Raw genomic sequence first — 20,304 nt, 5'->3', positions numbered from 1 at the left:
ATATATATATTTTTTTAAATGTATTAGTTAAATCCATCACTATGCCAAAGCACCCACTCCCCAACACAGGTGCCTCAATATTGGTGCCTGAGGGGAGGTAAAAGTTGCAGGACAGCTTAGGGAGATGGGGCAGAAATGCCCGCATTTTTTAAATTTCCTCATAAAACAAGCAGCATTTCACTTAGAACCGCGGCTCGATTACATTCCCAGCACCTGCTTCCAAACGTCTTCTACCCCACTGGGTTCCGCACTTACCCAGTTGTCATCCGCCGATACGTTATTTATGGAAGCTGTACAGTCTTAGCCGCCCTGCAGAGTTTTTCACATAGACCAACTCTGCCAGGCAAGGAACTGGGAGGCTTCGCTTTTTAGGAGAACAGAAAAGATGTCATGGTAAGCAATACAGCTAGGTTAGGGCTGTCCGAATTGGGTACTTTGGCATAGTGAGGGTGAAAAGGTATTAAAATATGTATTATATGTGTACTTAAATAAACCTCATGGTACTTACCTCTTAATACATATTTAGCTAATCCCCTACTATCCCCTACTATCATCAATATGTCTTTAAATTATCTTAATTTGTGTAGAAATTTAAATAAACCTCAGGGTACTTACCTCTTAATACATATTTATCTAATTCCCTACTATCATCAATATGTCTTTAACTTATCTTAACTTGTGTAGATACTTAAATAAACCTAAGGCTACTTACCTCTTAATACATATTTATCTAATGCCCTACTATCCCCTACTATAAGCAAGTCCTTAATCAATAACATTTAAATAAAATTCCTAAAAGTTCTATGCCCCTTCTTCTATGTACTATGTGATGTCCCACGTTGTTCTATAACTTCAACTCAGGATGCGGGACATCCTAACCTAAAAAAAAAGACAAAACTGAACTATTAACCATTAAGTAAATGTAACAAACTCATTTCAAACCATTTAAAAACAACAACATTTCAACATAGGAGTATCGTGTGGAGAGAGGAGGAGAGAGAGAGCGGCTGTAGATTCTCTGCGTAGCATTCTGGGCGTTGCGGGCTGGAGATCGGCGGACAGGGTGGGTGGTGGCGGCAGGTTGGTGATCTGGCTGAGTGTTGTCACATCTCAAAGGGCTGCAGCTTGAGCTGATTAGATGGCCCACTTTTTGCTGGTAAAAGAAAATCCATTGAAGAGTTGTTGCTCAGTAGAGCCAAGAGGTGTCTTCATGGCCTCTGATGACGATATGGCTCTTCCTTCTACCACTTGCTGCGTTGGACTGTCCAGTGATGACTGTGAAAAAAATAAAACTTGATGTTAGTTTTATACAGGAAATAATGAAGTGTGCAGAGCATCCAGATCATTATTAGGTTCCTAAACATGTAAGCAGAGCGAGAAACACCAGGTTACAGACATACGTCCTTTCACTGCTCTGCCTCGTTACATTTCTGTCCTGTCTGTCCTGGTTTCACAGCCAGTCCCTGAGGCAATTTAATGACACCGCAACAACTAATAAAACCCAAATTGTCCTCCTAGGCCTTAGTGTGTATCCCCCTAGACATTATGTGAATTAGACGAATATGCTATCGTTCTAACACACTCCCTATTATCTGTTGTATGTTTCTGTTTGGTTTCTTACTGTGAGCGACACAGGGGCATCTAATGTCCCAGCCTCCAGCTCTTCCCAGTCAATAGACTGGAAAAAGAGATGAGATCTGATGTGTCCGGTGGCCCCCAACCGCCTGGATGGGTTCTTACACAGCAGCTGTAAAGAGAATGAAGGAGAGTGAATAACAGAGTCACTGCATGTATATGTGCAACATCAGAACACAAGGAATGCTATTATATGGGAACATACATTTAAACAGTTCCAAAAATAAAATAATTAGGGCTGAAACAACTAATCGATAATGAAAATCGTTGTCAACGATTTTCATTATCGATTAATCGAATCGATTTTTATCGATTATAAAAAGAGGTTTTTTTCAGAGCAAATGCTCTGAAAAACTACTCTCCTTATATAATCCGATCTCAAACAGAGATCGGATTAGAACACTAGAATCCAGATCCCCCGCAACACTGCAGGGGACCTGGAATCCCCCTCACTGTCGGCCGGTCTCTCACTTCCGTCTCTCTCCCCCTCCCATACACCCCTTTGACTCCTCCCTCCTCCCATACACCGCTCTGTCTCTCTCCCGACTCCGTTACTGACAGGCACTTTCACTGTAGCTTCATAGAAGCCTCAGCGTAAGTGAAGGGCAGTAACGGAGGCTGTCTGTGCGATGCAGACCCCCACCGGCTGACACAGAGAGGATTATCCTCTGCAGGAGACCTCGATTCTGTTTTATGTCCCCCTGATGTGCCTAATATTGATATGCCTTATACCCCCTATATGCCCTGAAATTCATAATACCCCCCATACACCACTATAACTCACCCATACACCACTCTGGCTCCTCCCCCTCACATACACCACTCTGGCCCCTCCCCCTCCCATACACCACTCTGGCTCCTCCCCCTCCCATACACCACTCTGGCTCCTCCCCCTCCCATACACCACTCTCCCTCTCTACCCGGCTCCCTGGTGAACCTCCGTTGCTGTAGGAGGCAGAGTGGAGTATGGGGAGGGGGGAGGAGGCAGAGTGGATTATGGGAGGGGGGAGGAGGCAGAGTGGAGTATGGGAGGGGGGAGGAGGCAGAGTGGTGTATGGGGGGGGAGGAGCCAGAGTGGTGTATGGGAGGGGGAGGAGCCAGAGTTGTGTATGTGAGGGGGAGGAGCCAGAGTGGTGTATGGGTGAGTTATAGTGGTGTATGGGGGGTATTATGAATTTCAGGGCATATAGGGGGTATAAGGCATATCAATATTAGGCATATCAGGGGGACATAAAACATATCTGGGGGTAAAAGGTATATCAGGGGGCTCAGTGGCATATAGGGGGTATAAGGCATATCGATATTAGGCATATCAGGGGGGCATAAAACATATCTGGGGGTAAAAGGTATATCGGGGGCTCAGTTGCATATCACTGGCATATAAGGAGTATAAGGCATATCAGGGGCACAGTGGCATATCAGGGGGCACAGTGGAATCTGGCATATAAGAGGTATAAGGCATATGTGGGGGCAGAGTGGCAAGCTGGGGGTCAGATGTGCATAACCGGGGGCAGTTTGGTAAATAAAAAAAAATGTAAACGGCTTTTTTCTCATAGTTTTTATTAAAAATGAAAAATAGTTAACATATGAATTAATATTTACTAATAACTTTGTATTAAAACCGAGTTTGAGAAACACAGTGTTTGGGTTCTTGTAGCTTTTATTATTATGTCAGTAAAATAAGGTGAATAGAGAGAGGACATTGCGATAAAGAGATGAAAGTGTACATTATAGATTGCATTTTTTTTTTATCCGATTAATCGAAAAAATTAACTAATCGGCCAACTAATCGATTATTAAAATAATCGTTAGTTGCAGCCCTAAAAATAATCATATTCAAAGCAGTGAAAAAGTGAAACAAATTATTAAGTGAAACAAATATACCAATAATTGAATTACTACAATTTGTCTTTTCTTGCATTAGTCTTTCCCCTCCATCCTCCATTAAGCTTAATGTAGCTGCTATATGGTGATGCTACCGATGAGCAGATGTCAGGGTCAGGGCCCAAATATACAAGAGAATACTTGCCAAAGGGTCCATTTTCAAATGTAAAGGAAATAAGAACAGGGTACTTTGTAATAAGATAAAATGTTTGAGCTTTTTAAGGCTGCTATGCGGCAGTAACTCTTACTAAACATTCTTAACTGTGTAATTCTGTGTAGTTTTGTAAAATCATTCTATGTAACGCATTATATGACATCATTCAACAGAGTCTGATTATACCCACCTTTATCAGTACATCTTTGGTGGCTGGACTCAGATACTCGGGATAGAATGGTGTATCCTGCAGCGTTGATGTGACCACGAGCGCCCGCGTGTCTCCGCAGTAGAAGGGTTCTTCTCCGGTGGACATTTCGTACAAGATGACTCCGAATGACCACCAGTCCACTGCGGCGTTATACTTTTCTCCTTGGTAGATCTGCCAAATACCAGAAAGTCACCAAAATAATCACCAAAACAAAATACTAATTATGAATATCTAAGGGTTTTCAAATAATTTAAAAAAGAGGTTCAATATAAAGTCTCTAGAAAATGTGAATTGTTTTAACAATGTTGATAAATATATCACCATAATCCAAGCTATCCACTTACTAGGCTTCACCCGTATAACTATAGGATACTGGAGGACATTAATTACAAATGTAGTTACTGTAACAAGGCCTGTGACATCCCTGAAAGTTGGTGACATTATTAGATTTCATCCATTATCTGTTTCTCACCTCCGGTGCGATAAAGCCAACTGTTCCGGCATGTCCTCTCGCTGTCCTTTGTCCGATGATGCCCTCCAGCGCCAGCCCGAAATCGGCGATCTTCAGATGGCCCTCGCTAGTCAACAGGATGTTTTCAGGCTTGAGGTCTCTGCAAAGAGTGAAAGTTTGAGTTTAGTTTATTTTAGTCAGAAACCCATAACTAAACATCGGTTCAATAAGATGTGTCCTACCCGGGCTGTGGAGCTGCATATCTCACTCTTGCTTCAGTTTCCCTTTCCTGGATTTCCTTTTGCTCTGTTCTGATCTTCCATTCCTTGCTTCTGCTTCAGCTCTGTTTCCTTTATAAGGTGCGCCCCTCCCGTGTGTTCTGTTTATCTCAGTCTACAGTCTAAAGGTATGTCTCAGTGCTATGTGTTTGGATTTCATGTTTGGTTTGTTTCGTACCTTTGTCAGCAGGGATTAGCGTTAGGACCCACCGCCATTGGAGTACTTTGGCGTAGTGGTGGGCTAAGCATACTATGGCCAGAAGATGTGACGGAATCTCCAATAGTTATCAAACAGTCCTAGGCTAGTTTCTGTATTTATGTGTGTCAGTCTGTCCTGTATCCCCGGCAGCGGGGTGTCCTGTCCTGTATCCCCGGCAGCGGGGTGCCCTGTCTTGTTCTCTGTTGTGCCCTGTGTTATGTATAACTTGTCTGGTTATGTTTATTCCTTGTCTTGTTCATTGTTGTGCTCAGTAACATGTATATCTTGTCTGGTTATGTTTCGTGCCTGGTCTCCCTGTCTCTTGCTTGTTATGTGTCTGCTATATTTCCCTGCTTAGCTTCCATTCTCCCAGCCTGCAGCATCCCGCACATGAGTCTTGTGAGATGTCTCATGCCTGTTCCTGGGGTACTCAACACCCAGGTGAGTGCGGTCACCCCGCAACCAGGCCCTGTCCAACTCCACTACTGCACTGTGACTCCTGCACACAATCTTTGGGCGCGCTGGGTCAATGCAGTCATCAGCATGGACCCAGTCCGTGACAGATGGCCCATTGGAAGGGATATATTTGAAGCCAGGAAGACCGTATACTGGAGATCCTAAGTTTCGCTGCTGGCAGCTGACTGTCTCAGTTATCTTACATCGGTTGTTTAAGTGTATCCTTTCTACCTCCTAAATACGATGCCTCAACAAATAAAACTGCATAGATTTGTGCCATATGTTTAGCTCTTTAACGACCAATGACGGGCCGGGCACATCACAGAAAAAACATAACGTTAAGGATCACATGCGTGGCACGTTATAGGGTTAAGCGAGCGTGGAAAGTGAGCAGTGATCCCTTTGTATCGGCCCAAATAGGGCATGGGTGCTGGAAATTAAGTTTTAATAGGCTACTTGTTTGTACTAATTGCCCTATAACTTGCAATTAATAAATAAATAAAAACACTGATTATTTCGAAGCGCAGAACAAATATTAGAATCTATTTAACAAGTTTTGTTACTAAATCAAAATATAGTTTGTGTGGGTAAACTAAATGAGAAGGAAGAAAATGACAGCTAAACACAAACACCACAGAAACATTTAGTTAAAAAATGTAAAAAACAGCCCAATCTTCAAGGAGTTTGATCATAAATACATGTTATTGCTAGATAGAAGAGCAAAAGCAATTTTCTAATGTGGAAAGAAGGTATGCTTACCGATGTATAATTCCTCTCTCGTGGAGGTATTGCATCCCGCACACCATCTCCGCAGCAAAGAATCTGACAATTATCAGAACATTTATCAGACACAAGTATTGAAAAAATGCAGCGTTAAAGAGTTAACATTTTAATTTATAATGGCTCAGTAGTACAGTAACATCTTCATTAGTCTACTTTTCATGTGCTAATTCTATGGCAATCCTCTGCTGTAAAAATCATGTTTTCTTACGTTGTGGTGCAGAGATCTAGCCTTCCGTTCTTCTCCAGATAGGAAAACAAGTCTCCTCCGCTCACGTACTCCATAACAAAATACAGATGGTCCTGCGTAACAAGTCAGTTATAGTTAGATAGCCGTCTAAAATGCCTTCTTTTCCAACAACCTCATTATCGAATATTGATTGATTGATGTATTTTTTTTGTCTATAACATTGTCAATGTTTCCAAACAAAACTAAGAAAAAAATATAAGTAAAAGCATTTAGTGTTACAAAAATCTATCACAAATTGTGGTATTGTGTTTTCTTATTAACCCTAGTATATATTATTATATATTCCAGTAATATATTATTCTAGTGAGTTAAATACCATATGAAAGGTAACATAAATAAAAAACGAAAGATGTATCAGATGAATGTAGAAAAGAGACCAGAGCGAGTGGAGGCCAAGGAAAGCATTAGGCGCTGAGATCAAGCAGATCATATTGTAACGGAAGACAGGGAGACGGAGGAGAGACAGTCCTGTTGGTACCTTGGTCTGGAAGGTGCCATAGGCCTGTGTTAGGAAGGCGCTTCCGGTGGCAACCTCAAGGACCCTCCGTTCAACAAAAATGCCCTCAAGGCGTTGCAGCATGGCTCTCTTTCTCACAACTTTTACTGCCAGCTGTTTGTTGGTCTTCAGGTCTGATGCCAGAAAGACCTGGAAGAGACAAAGTATGCATATAAAGGAGTCTGTAGGTTACTAGGTCAATCCTTTATAATTGCAAACAACCTTTGGAGAGAATGTGAATTTTGCATTTTGATGATAATGCTGGTGGACCAAAGAGCATTCCATCGTAATGATGTTACATACTGCGAAGGTGCAGAGGTAAATTAGGCAGTCATTGTTGGTGCCGAATGATATGGCAGAGATATTTATGGAAAAAATGGCACAAACTTGTGCCAAAAATGTGCAAGGACAATGAGATACTGAGGTTTCTGAGCTAATTTAGTGCTGAAAACAATGCAATTTCAGGTCATGCGAGATCATGTGATGTCATCACGTGATCAAGCACTGTTGGAATGACTGGTCGTTTGCGTGACCTGTTAGCGGGTATGTTGTGAATACCTGCCAGCTCCGGAGACACTGCAGCGGTGGAGCGGCAAGGGATTCCCTCCGGGGATGACCCTGGGGACAGAGAGGAGAGGACTCTGTTTGAGGGTAAGTCCTCACAGTCCTGATGCTCCTCTGCTTTTTAGAGTGCTTGGATGTGGTCACCCCGTCAACCCATAGGGCATTTCTGTAGACAGAGTGCTCTGTGATATGCCTTTTAATCCCCTGGATGCCACTCTGCCTCCAGATATGCATTTTAACCCCCTTTATGCCATTGCCTCCAGAAATGCCTTTTAACCTTCTGTACGCCACTCTGCCTCCTGAAATGCCTTATACCTCCCTACATGTCACTCTGTCCCATAATATGCCTTTTAACCCCTTAAATGCTAGAGTGGCATATAGGGGTATAAGGCATTTCTGGGGCAGAGTGGCAAGCCTGGGTGCAGATGTGCATAACTGGGGAGCAGGTTGGAAAATAAAAACCCCAAAAATATATTTCTCAATCATAGCTGTTATTAAAAAAATAGCTTACATAGGTACACGAATTAACATTTACTAGTAAAACCTTTTTCCTATAGGGTCGTTTTCAGGCTTTTTCTTTTTTCCTAAATGAATATACTGATTTTGGGGAGTCGACTTATAATCAGGGTCGTCTTATAATCGAGCACGTATGGTAGTTTACATTTGAATTACCGTATTTGCTCGATTTTAAGACGACCCCCCCCCAAATCTGAATATTAATTTATGAAAAAAAGAAAACACCTGACTATAAGATGACCCTATAGGAAAAAAGTTTTACCAGTAAATGTTAATTCATGTAAACTAGGGCTGCAACTAACGATTATTTTCATAATTGATTAGTTGGCCGATTATTTTTTTCGATTAATCGGATAAAAAAAATGAATGTAAATTTTTCATTTATTTAAAATAATTTAATAAACAAATGATGCTAAATACAAACAGCAGAATAAAAAAAACTTTGATAAAATGTATTTCTTGTCTTTTTTTCCCAACCAGCCTTCCCAATTTATACACATTTGAGCCCAGGCTTGCCACGCTGCCTCCCACAAATACCACTCCACGCTGCCTCCCACATATACCACTCCACGCTGCCTCCCACATATACCACTCCACGCTGCCCCCCACATATACCACTCCACGCTGCCCCCCACATATACCACTCCACGCTGCCTCCCACATCTGCCACTCCACGCTGCCTCCCACATATACCACTCCACGCCGCCTCCCACATATACCACGCCACGCCGCCTCCCACATATACCACGCCACGCTGCCTCCCACATATGCCACGCTGCCTCCCACATATACCACGCCACGCTGCCTCCCACATATACCACGCCACGCTGCCTCCCACATATACCACGCCACGCTGCCTCCCACATATACCACGCCACGCTGCCTCCCACATCTGCCACTCCACGCTGCCTCCCACATATACCGCTCCACAGTGCCTCCCACATCTGCCACTCCACTCTACCCCCCACATGCCACTGTGCCTGATACGCCTTGTACCCCTGATACACCACTCCATCCTCCCCAGACATGCCACCCTGCCTTCCAGACATGCCACCCTGCCCTCCCCAGATATGCCACTCCACTCTACCCCCAGATATGCCACTGTGGCCCCAGATATGCCTTATACACCCTCATACACCACTCCGTCCTCCCCAGACATGCCACGCTGCCCTCCCCACATATGCCTTATACACTGTATATGCCTTATACCCACAGATATGTCACTTCACTGCCCCCAGGATTTAGATTCCCCTTAGTTTTGCCACCTCTAACTGCACCTTAAGTTAACTTTATTAAATTAATTAAATTAACCCTCAGTTCTCATCATTAAGTTAACCCTAAACACCCCATTAACCATAACTACCCTTAAATTAACGCTAAATACCCCATCAAAACAAGTACCCTAAATTAACCCTAAACTCCACATTAATCACAGCTTCCCCTAAATTAACCCTAAACACACCATTAACCACAACTGCCTCAAATTAACCCCATTAACCACAGCTGCTCCTAAATTAACCCCAAACACCCCATTAACCATAGCTGCCCCTAAATTAACCCTGAACACCCTAATAACCATAACTGCCCCTAAATTAACCTTAAACACCCCATTAACCATAACTGCCCCTAAATTAATCCTAAACACCCCATTAACCATAACTGCCCCTAAATTAACCCCCACCTCCCCTAACTTTCAGTATCCCAAATAATAATTTTATACTTACTGTTAGATGAGTGTCACAGCCATGTGGTTCTGGAGAAGGAAGGGGCGGGGCCAGTTGTTCAACCGGCCCCCCAGTTATGCACATCTGCCCCCAGGCTTGCCACTCTGCCCCAGAAATGCCTTATACCCCATATATGCCACTATGCCCCATGATACGCCTTTTAACCCTCTAAATGCCACTGTGCCCCATGATATGCCTTTTGACCCCCTATGTGCCACTCTGCCTCCAGAAATGCTTTATACCCATATATGCCACTCTGGCATTTAGGGGGTTAAAAGGCATATTATGGGGCAGAGTGGCATATAGGGAGGTATAAGGCACTTCAGGAGGCAGAGTGGCGTATAGAGGGTTAAAAGGCATTTCTGGAGGCAGAGTGGCATTAAGGGGGTTAAAAGGCATTTTACAGAGCACTCTGCCTCCATAAATGCCTTATGCCCCCCCCCATTTAACACTCCCTCCCCCTCCCTCCTCCAAACTTACCGGTGCTTCTGAGTCCCCGGTGCTTAGTCCGGGCAGCGTGTAGATTTCTACGCAATTCGTGTAGACAACTTCGCGTAGAGCTCTACACGCTGCCCGTACTAAGCACCGGGGACTCAGAAGCACCGGTAAGTTGAGGGGGGAGGGCATAACACAGGAGGATCCAGGTCGATCTGGATCTTAGTCTCATAGTCAGACCTATTTGAGGTCTGATTATAAGACGACCCCGATTATAAGACGAGGGGTGTTTTTCAGAGCATTTGCTCTGGAAAAAACCTTGTCTTATAATCGAGCAAATACGGTAATATTTACTAGTAAAACTTTTTAGGTATTAAAACCTAGTTAGGGAAATATTGTGTTTGGGTTTTTGTACCTTTTAATATAGCTTTTATTATTATCATAGTAAAATAAAAAGGCGATTAGAGAAATGCCTTGTGATAAAGAGATGAAAGTATTGTGTGCAGAGTACAGTGAAACATGTTTATGTTGTTTTTAACACCTAGTTTGTTCATTAAATAATTTAAAATAAACGAATACATTTTTTATCCAATTTGTAAAAAAACCAAAAAACGGCCAACTAATCGATTTGTTCTTTAAAGGGAGAAGAATAAACGCGTCGTCCATACTTAATGAGCAAACTGTGTCCCTCTTGAATAGGACATCCCCCTTCATTTATTGGGCCCCTTTTACCAAATATAATGGGATTTTACAAGAATATTCCTCCTGCTTTCTTCACATAACGATTCTATATGGATCATTTTGGATTTTTTATTAGCACAGAGCAACCTGCAAAACACTTCCTGAAATCCAATTCTCAATTCTAATTAATAGACTAGGATCACGACTACCAAGCTAATGAACCCTATTCTTATGGAAGATGCAAGCAGCCAAGGAATGCTATATTTATAGCCTTAAGTTCTGTCCCTTATATTAATGCCCTTTCCAATCTTCTCTGCCTCGCCAATGCCTGTAAGTGAATGGATGTACAATTTACAAGATTAGTATTAAGTATTCCTACCTGGGAGTTTTGGGCGGATCACTGCGTTTTAGATATTTTAACAAAGCTCTATTTTGTATTGGTAGAAAAATCCTCTACCGAACCGGACCAGACTATTAGTTCACAGTATGAGAGTCCGGGTATTTTACGGTCCAAAGACAAGCTAATGTTAAACAATTCATATTTAATAGAACTGTGTCATATGTAATAATGATGCTGCAGCATATCTGCCAAGTATCAACATTGTTGGAGGGCATCTACCAAAGTGATGAACATGAAGCAATGGGGTCCTATTCATATGTTTTAGGGTCCGTATTGAAATCTTCCTCAAGGAACTACATCACGATTGACTACTTGCATCTTCCATAAGAATAGGGTTCATTAGTTTGGTGGTCGTGATCCTAGTCTAGTCCAATTAGAAGTGTTTTGCAGGTTGCTCTGTGCTAATAAAAAATCCAAAATTATCCATATAGAATCGTTATGTGAAGTTAGCCGATTTATTTTTTTTTTGATTTTTTTTTTACTAATTGGATAAAAAAATGCTAAGTATTTGTTTAAAATTATTTAATGAACAAACTAAGTGTTAAAAACAACACAATCTCTATCACAATGACATTTCTCTAATCGCCTTTTTATTTTACTATGACATAATAGTAAAAGCTATCTTAAAAGGTACAAGAACCCAAACACGATATTTCCCTAACTAGGTTTTAATACCTAAAACGTTTTACTAGTAAATATTAATTCAAATGTAAACTACCGTATTTCCTCGATTATAAGATGCCCCCCAACATCTGTATGTTAATTTAGGAAAAAAAGAAAAAGCCTGAATATAAGATGACCCTATAGGAAATAAGTTTTACTAGTAAATGTTAATTCATGTAACTATGTAAACAATTATTATTTCTTTAATAACAGCTATGATTGAGAAAAATATTTTTTTGGTTTTTATTTTCCAACCTGCCCCCCAGTTATGCACCTCTGTACCCAGGCTTGCCACTCTGCCCCAGAAATGCCTTATACCCCCTATATGCCACTGTGCTCCATGATATGCCTTTTGACCCCCCTATGTGCCACTCTGCCTCCAGAAATGCCTAATACCCCTATATGCCACACTAGCATTTAAGGGGTTACAAGGCATATTATGGGGCAGAGTGGCATATAGGGAATTGTTAAAAATGACATTCAATCTACATTATTTGAAAAGCCAAGCAGGTCCAAACAAGGTTTATGTGAGAATATATTACCGGGCTGCCATACTACCAAGGTTAACATATAGTTATGTAACCGAGCGTGTTGTATCAGTAAATGTGATATGTGCCATTAGGCATTGAATGTTGATGTCAACATGCTATTTATCCCAATTAAATGAACGTGTTAATATACAGCAAGAAACAACCAGTGTCACTGAGATCATGAAGTAACGTTACGAAATGCCAATGACTTCTTTCATTGTGACCCGATCTGCCCATGGAATCTATTCAGACATATTGTGTTAACGCAATTTATTGCAGGAGTAAAACTCCCCAGGGTTGGCCTTTACAATCCAAAATGCAAGTGATTTCAAATATTTTACCTGACCCGACCTCACCGTCAAACTCGCTGTTTTGTGAATAAACCCCAAAGCAGCAGAGTTGCCCAATATTAATAAAAGCCCAGGGTAACGACGACTGCCAAGTGCCCCCGCTCACTTAATCATATTTAACATCCTTTTAAATGCATTAGATGGCCATCAAGCTAGACCCATTGCTTTATATAGGAGAATATGAGAATAAAGCCTCTGGGAAAATAGTTTACTAATAATTTTTAATATTAGCCATACAATACAGTACAATAATTACCAAACTTTCCCTTTTTTCTTGTCCCAAATAACTGCACTCGGTTAAGGTATAATAAACATGCAGCAACTGCCTGATTCCATTAGAGACATAGCTATAAGTAACCTAATTATCCTGTCTCATTAAATTAATTTCAAATTACACGTAAGAAGCAAGAAACATATATAGATAGATAGAGATACATACAGTACATAAATACGCATCCATCTACACGGCTATAAACGACTGATATTTTATTAGCAAAATTCACAACAAACAAGTTATTCGCGCAGAAGACAGCATATTGCTTAAAAATGTAAAGAAACATATATTCCCATAAATTACAGCCATGTGACCAAGAAACAGACAGTTTAAAAGTAAGTAACCTCAAATAAAGGTGATGTTAATACATATTAACTTATAAAACAATCCTATAATAAGAGTAGTACAAATATTAACAGTAACCAATGGCTCTAATTTCCAATCTGCAAAGACCTTCACAATGTAAGTACAAGGAGTACAGAAATGTATCATGTAACAAGATGACTATGACAGAACCATCATCTGTATGAACTAAATAAAGCAGTTTGTCTGAGAATCTACATGTAAAAGAAATAAATAGTCCTTCTGCACCTTTCCGAAGCCGCCTTCGCCAAGCACTCTCTGGAAAGAAAGCCTCTTCAACAAAATAGCTCCTCCTGAGGCTTGGTGGTGCTTCTTCTTCTTCTGTCTTCTCCTTTTCTTTTTCTTTCTTTCACTTGCTGATGGATCCACTGCAGGTGTCCCCATGGTGTTGTCAAGGGGCTGTTCTGGAAGATGTACAGCCCCTAGGTGGTTCTTCTTGGCAGGTGGTCCATCCTCTTGTCCCTGGTGTTGGTCCATCACACCTGCAGGTTCTCCATCAACTTCTCTCTTCCGTTTTTCCATGGCCGTAGTCTTTTAAAGCCCAAAGAAAATGACCTCAAAGGAATACACTTCTTAGTGCGCTGAGAGGTGAAAGAAAATGACCGTTTGAATTCCGCATGCTGGCCTATGATTGGCTGAGCAGCCTGGCACATGCCACTGAGTGTTTAAGGCAATGCCAGTTAGGCATGGCAAATAGGTATTTGTGTTATTATGTAGCTTTTCTTTACAATTGAACATATGTAGAGATCACATTGACAGAATTAATAAGTTGCCAGTTTGAAGTTGCTGTAACATTTATAGATGAGCCTGTATGTATCGAGTTGCAATCTCTTGTACTAGATGTATATATTATGACAGAATTAAACACTGATATACATAAAATCATTTCTGATCATGAAACTTATGATTTCAGATGCATGATATTCTTCACAGGACAGTAGGAGTCTCGTCTTGATCATTTTGTGCTGCGGTAAAGGCTCACACTGGGGCTGTTGTGCATTAGCATGCAAGTCCACAGCCACACAACCAGCAGCCGTTTTCGAAGGTAGCGGCATTGGGCAAAGGTAGCTTCTTCTGTGACATTTTCCTTGCGATCCACTTTGTTGTTTTGGGTAACCCCTTTCCAAGAGCCGAAACCTTAGGATCCAGGGCTTTGTTAATCATCAATGGAAAGATCCTTTTAAGGTAGATGACATTTGGGCGCCAGCCTGATGGGACTCATGTCATGATGGAAGAGGAATCATTTTATTTTGATTCATTTATTAAAATAAATTGCATCAAACTAAATGTAACAGCACCATTTATACAATTGGCCCTGTATTTATTAGAACCACCGGCATGACCGCAATGGTTTTGATTATTTGTGTAATTATTTAACTGTATCAGGCCCAGGTTGCACTAGCTTGTGCTGTAATACAAGCAATATGTAGCCTTTATGGTAGCCATTAAGACTAAGGGGCTCTTGCAATTTTTATCTTTGCCGTAATATTTATGATACAGCCCTTTTGCAGTTTTCATCAGCTCAATGCGCATGCAGAAGTCTTTTCAGATTTCATAGTATTTGTAGGGAACTACAAAAGCTTATCAATGTCCGCAAACAGCCTTTCTGTGTCACCGTTGTTCACAAGCAACTTTTTTAGTGCCCCAAACAGCTTGTCTGGGCCATCCTGTAGACTTTGTAAAGTTATTTTATAAATGTTCACTCTCCCACCAGTGATTTCCCTCTCGCTTAGGTCTCTTTGTTGAGTTAAAAGGACTGTCTGTTCCCCCTTTGCACAGGGCAGGTTTTGTTGTCTATCTGGGGTTAACGTTTGATGTACCAGCTCAGTTTTTTTATATTTTTGTTTTGTTTTCCTGAAACTATAAAAATAAATAAAACACAACAAAACAAGGTGTTGAGGTAGTGTAAGGGCGTGATATTTTACTGAGTAGAGGCTAATACAGTAAGGGAAATTAAACATGCATGTGATGGACATAAAGCTATCCTGAATCTAAGAGAAGTCCAATAACTAATTATGGTCTGATTCTTTACATCAGGAGACATGAGCAGGCTAGATGGGCCGATGGGTTCTTGTCTGATGTCACATTCTATGTTTCTTTCATCTTAGCCCCCAAACAGACTGCCTGAGTCATCTTTTTTGGTACTACCTATTTGAGTCTACAGACCAAAGAGTGTTGTGCATCCCTTTGAGCACAATAATGCGTACCCACCAACTTCTCAGGTGTGGCATGAGCCGTGAAGGAGTGGGACCCGGTCTCATCTGATTTCTCACCTCCCTGGTCTGGTTAGGGGAATCACAGGGTCTGTGCAAATGGGCCATGCTCTCCACTTTCCACCAATGCACAGTGCCCCAAAATTGAGACTGTCCAGTGAAAACCGGACTGTTGGTAGCTATGACAATGAGGAAATATAAAATGTTGTTGCACATATTTAGCACACTGAGCAAAAATTAAAGTTTTCTTATAGCCATTAGAAAAACCCCACTATCCTTAAAAACTGCCTCAAATCAGAGACTGAAAAGGGTATCGGCAGTAACAATTTGACGTGTTTTTTTGAATGGTTTTTGCTGGGTTTGCACTGAATTCTTGCTTTGTTTTGATGATTTATTGGTCATTATTATTCTAGCAGCCTTTTGTGCTTTTGTAGGTTGTGCGTTCCCCTAGTTTGTTTGTTTTTTGGGTATATTTGTAGGTTCTGACCAAACCTTAGGTTTGAGCCGCCCCTCGTCCCACATGGAGGTCTCATTAATGGTCTCCAGAGAAGGCTTTAAATTGCTTGAGAGTCACTTGGGTTACAATGCACTGCCGTCCCAGTGACTCGGCTCCTTGGAAAGCAATATGACCCGAGCAAATAGAAAGCACCAGGGCTGCGAATAACAAAGGGCTCCTTTTTTAATATGACATAATAATAAAAGCTACATTTTAAAGGTACAAGAACCCATACACAATATTTCTCAAACTAGGTTTTAAAACCTATAAAAGTTTTACCAGTAAATGTAAATTCAAAGGTATGATTGAGTAAAATTAATTTCTTGTTTTTATTTCCTTTTATTTGCCAACACCCAGTTTGGCACATTTGCCCCAGATATACCACTCTGCCCCTAGAAATGCCACCTCCACCGGCTGCCAGAGAGGAGGATCCAGGTCCCCCCTGGATCTTAGTCTTGTAGCCTGACCTCTATTATAAGACGAGGGGTATTTTTTTTTGTAAATAACATTTGCTGTGGGAAAAAAAACCTCATCTTATGTTTGAACAAATCAATTCAAGTAACAATTTTTCGATAATGAAAATTGTTGACAACTATTTTCATGATCGATTATTATCGATTTTATCGATAAGTTGTTGAAGCCCTAGAAAGGACTTGCCAAATTTGCTGTACTTCGACGTAGTGGCTGGATAACCAAAATATACGGCCATATAATGTGACAAACTCCACATTATCTATGCCTCAGATGTCTTGCTTTGTTTTATTGAAATGCTTGATAGGTATCTAGAGTTCTGTGGTTAAACCCCCCTGATAATCAATTATTAAAGGTTTTTAAGGTTATTAAAATTGGAATGATTGTTAAAAAGATGATGATTCCTCTTTAATAACTGATGACCCTTTGTTATTTGCACACCCTCTGCCTTAATAACCATTCCTACTTGGCTTCAAGAGCTGCTTTGCTTATTTATATAACTAAGAAACTTCGTTGTATAGCATATTTCATATATGCAAATATATCTAGAAAACATTTCATTTACGTCTAATACACATCTAAAGCTCAGTGAAATATACTCAGCCACAGCAAAATCCTTAGATCCTAGAGTACTGGGACACCAAAGTAAGAAAAAGAAGAGTTTCGATCCCTAAAATGACATTTTTATATATAAACACTTGTCATTTAAAAACCCTAAATGATCTAGTTACTAATAATGAAATAAAATATTACTGTGATGGGAAAAGTCTTTGAGAACGGTGCACCTTATTGTGTACGGTATCGCATCGTTACGTTAATCCAGGGCTTGACAAATTTGTTGTGAATCTAGGCGCCAGGTAAAAAAGTTAGGAGCCAGGATTTTTTTAAACTAACAGTTGGTCAGGAGTGATCTGATCATCATCAGCCCACTTACTAAAATCACAGCGTTTGACCTGGAAGCACCCTGGACTTTCAGGTCAGTGCTGTTTTTTTTTTTTTTGTTTTTTTTTTAACTCTTTCGATGCTGATGTTCCATTGGAGCACAGCATTGACTGATATTTAGTCCCCACAAGCTTGTGGGGACAAATGTTAACCCCTGCAATGCCACGAATGTGTCATACACAATTGTGGCATTGAAGGGGTTAACGCTGCACTGTCGCTCTCATGGAGCGATCAGGCAGCAGGGGGGTGTTGGGGCTGGTCTCCACACTCATGGGGAGACCAAAGAACCCTCTCCCCTGTCCCTGAAGCTGCCTCTGGCAGCTGGGAAGCAATTGCTGGTCTATAGACCAGCCATTGCAGGGGGAGTCTCTTTGATGACGACTGTAGGCTTCCATGCCTATAGGAATCATCAAAGGGCTTGTGGGGGCTCGTTTTTGCTGTTGCTGGTCTGCCTGGGCTTCCAGGCAGACCACAAGCAGCAGAGTCCCGTACAAAATGGGAATTAACCCCTAAATGAAGGGCGGCATTGAAGGGGTTAACGCTGCACTGTCGCTCTCATGGAGCGATCAGGCAGCTGGGGGGTGTTGGGTCAGGTCCCCACACTTGTGTGGGGGCCCAATCAACACACAACCCCCTTCCCTGAAGCTGCCTGTGGCAGCTGAAAACACGATTGCTGGTTTTCCAGCAACCGTGTTTTCAGCCTACAGGATCACTCCGTGGGAGTGATCTCAGGCTCGGGGGCGGGCTCTGTGTGGCTGTGCTCGCTGTGGTGCCCCCGTGTGGTGACTCAGCCTCTTACATCCACAATTTTTTCTGGATGTAAGAGGCTGACAAAACCTAGGCGCCAGGACAAAATTCTCTGTCGCCATGGCGACCTGGCGCCTGGGATTTGTCGAGCCCTGCGTTAATCCCGGGCTACATAAAGCAGAATTATTATTTTTTTGTCCTTTTGGGACATACTTGTCTAGATATTTCAGAGTATATCAACTGTACCATGGTATATGATGTCACAAAGGAAGAAACTGTATTGTGAGGTCTAACCCTCTTTTTTCTTAATTTATTGTCATTTTATGTTGGTAAGAAGATCTAGAGTCTCTTTGCCAGGACGCATTCCATCCTTCAATTCATCCAGTCTGGTGTTACAAAGGAAAAGCCAAGGAGACTTTGGCTACTGGATGAAGAGGAAATGTCATCTGTCATCTTTAGAACAGATGGAATCGGCTGGCATTTCGTTAGGTGGCGATTTGATGTTAATGTCGGCTGGTAAGGCGGAGCTGAACGCCGACTCTCTATATCATCCCACTTGATGGTCTGAAAGAACGGATGTTCTCTGATTTCTCCTATGACCCCAAGGCGTTGCTGAGGATCCTTCTGTAGGAGATGCCTCAAGATATCCACAGTTTCTTCGGTGAGCTCTTTGGTGTACTTAGGTTTGTCGAACAGAATGGAAAAGACACTTATCTTCCCATCTCTGCCAACACGGAATGGGAAAACACCATTAAGCATCTGGAAAAGCATCACCCCGAAGGACCACCAGTCCACAGCAACACCGTATGCTTTCTTCAGATGTACTTCTGGGGCCATGTACGGAAATGTGCCGCAACATTCTGCTGTCTGTGCGTCTCCAAAAATTCCTTCTGCAGCAAGACCAAAATCGCAGATCTTTACATGGCCCTCTGCATCAAGCAAGACATTGTCGGGCTTTAGGTCACGGTGTATGATTCCCTGAGAGTGGAGGAACTGGATGCCACACACTGTTTCAGCTGCATAAAATGCAGCTGAGGTCTCAGTGAGACAACCCACCCTGTTCAGATATGACCGTAGGCTCCTTCCAGCCAAATACTCCATGAGAAGTAAAGCGCAGGTCTCTGTTTGGAAGGCCGCGTATCCATGGCACAGGAATGGGCTGTTTCGAGCCACCTCCAGGATCCTCCTCTCTTTCAGTATGAGTGTTGGCTGCATAGCTTTCTTGCGGATGATCTTAACCGCTATCTGGGAATCCCTGCCAGGAACAGAAGCCAACATGACCTTTCCAAAGGTGCCTTCTCCCAGCACTGAATGAAAAGTAAAGGAGAGCACTGACATTGGGAGAATGCTCCTAAATCGTTTAGCAGGAATGCCACTTTCCTCCTGACTCCTGCGTCTTTTAGTGGCAACCATTCTCCCCCGCTGCACGTGCTGCTCCAGGTGTTCATTTGCCTGTTTTTCCTCCTGCTGCCCCAGATCCTGGCTGTTATCCTCTCTCTCATTAGCAGCGGTCTCGTTCTTGCTTTTGAGTACTAAGACTCCACTGGCCGAACGCTGGTTGCTTTCACCTCTTGTTCTCTGTCTTACAAGATTTGTGAAAGCTACTCTGAATCTTTTACAGAATGTTCTCAGTCTTTTGGGGCAGCATCTCTTCACGCACCACCTCAGTCCACAAAGGAGGCAGCAATCCTCCACAGCGATTGGTTCGCTTTTCTTGTCCATATTTGGTTTGGTAGTTGGTAGCAACACTTCAAGTTCACTATGTGATAGTACCTTGCAAGTGCCGGGTGCCCAACTGCACTAAAGAGAAAGAGGCGTGGCGCTCAGCTTTATAGGGGTGATGATGTCACAATGCACTCGTAATGTCACAATGCACTGACCAGGTTATAGAACAATGAAGGTGCTGCTGTGCTGTTTTTGTAGATATCCAACAGCGATGATAAATAACCAATAATGCAGTTTTATGTGTAAGTTTAAATGATTATTTCATTTATGTAACGTGAAAGCTGATGTTTAATTTTTGAGAGTAGACTGTCATGGTACGCACTTGTATACGGCAACAAATCCTACATAAAAGTAGGGCTGCAACTAACGATTATTTTAGTTGGCCGATTATTTTTTCGATTAATCGATTAAGCGGA

At 41.9% G+C, this 20,304-nt stretch overlaps 2 protein-coding genes across 2 annotated transcripts; both read right to left on the bottom strand.

Annotated features, from left to right (window-relative positions):
* Positions 1–852: 852 nt before the first annotated feature.
* On the bottom strand, positions 853–13,816 carry LOC149283478 (protein kinase C theta type-like). The gene is made up of 9 exons (XM_089497435.1): positions 13,648–13,816; positions 7,288–7,412; positions 6,777–6,944; positions 6,260–6,351; positions 6,028–6,090; positions 4,357–4,495; positions 3,864–4,055; positions 1,622–1,747; positions 853–879 (listed from the first exon to the last, which is right to left on the bottom strand). Exons 1-9 carry the CDS (start codon positions 13,814–13,816, stop codon positions 853–855), a joined length of 1,101 nt encoding a protein of 366 aa, XP_089353561.1.
* A 4,719-nt stretch (positions 13,817–18,535) lies between these two features.
* On the bottom strand, positions 18,536–19,885 carry LOC149283477 (protein kinase C delta type-like). The gene has a single exon (XM_089497434.1). It carries the CDS (start codon positions 19,883–19,885, stop codon positions 18,536–18,538), a length of 1,350 nt encoding a protein of 449 aa, XP_089353560.1.
* Between the last annotated feature and the right edge of the window lie 419 nt (positions 19,886–20,304).

This window comes from Sceloporus occidentalis, unplaced genomic scaffold (assembly GCF_023333645.1).
Source record: "Sceloporus occidentalis isolate IW3139 unplaced genomic scaffold, rSceOcc1.0.p SCAF_103, whole genome shotgun sequence".
Lineage (NCBI taxonomy): Eukaryota > Metazoa > Chordata > Lepidosauria > Squamata > Phrynosomatidae > Sceloporus > Sceloporus occidentalis.
This window is presented reverse-complemented; position numbering and strand designations above follow the sequence as displayed.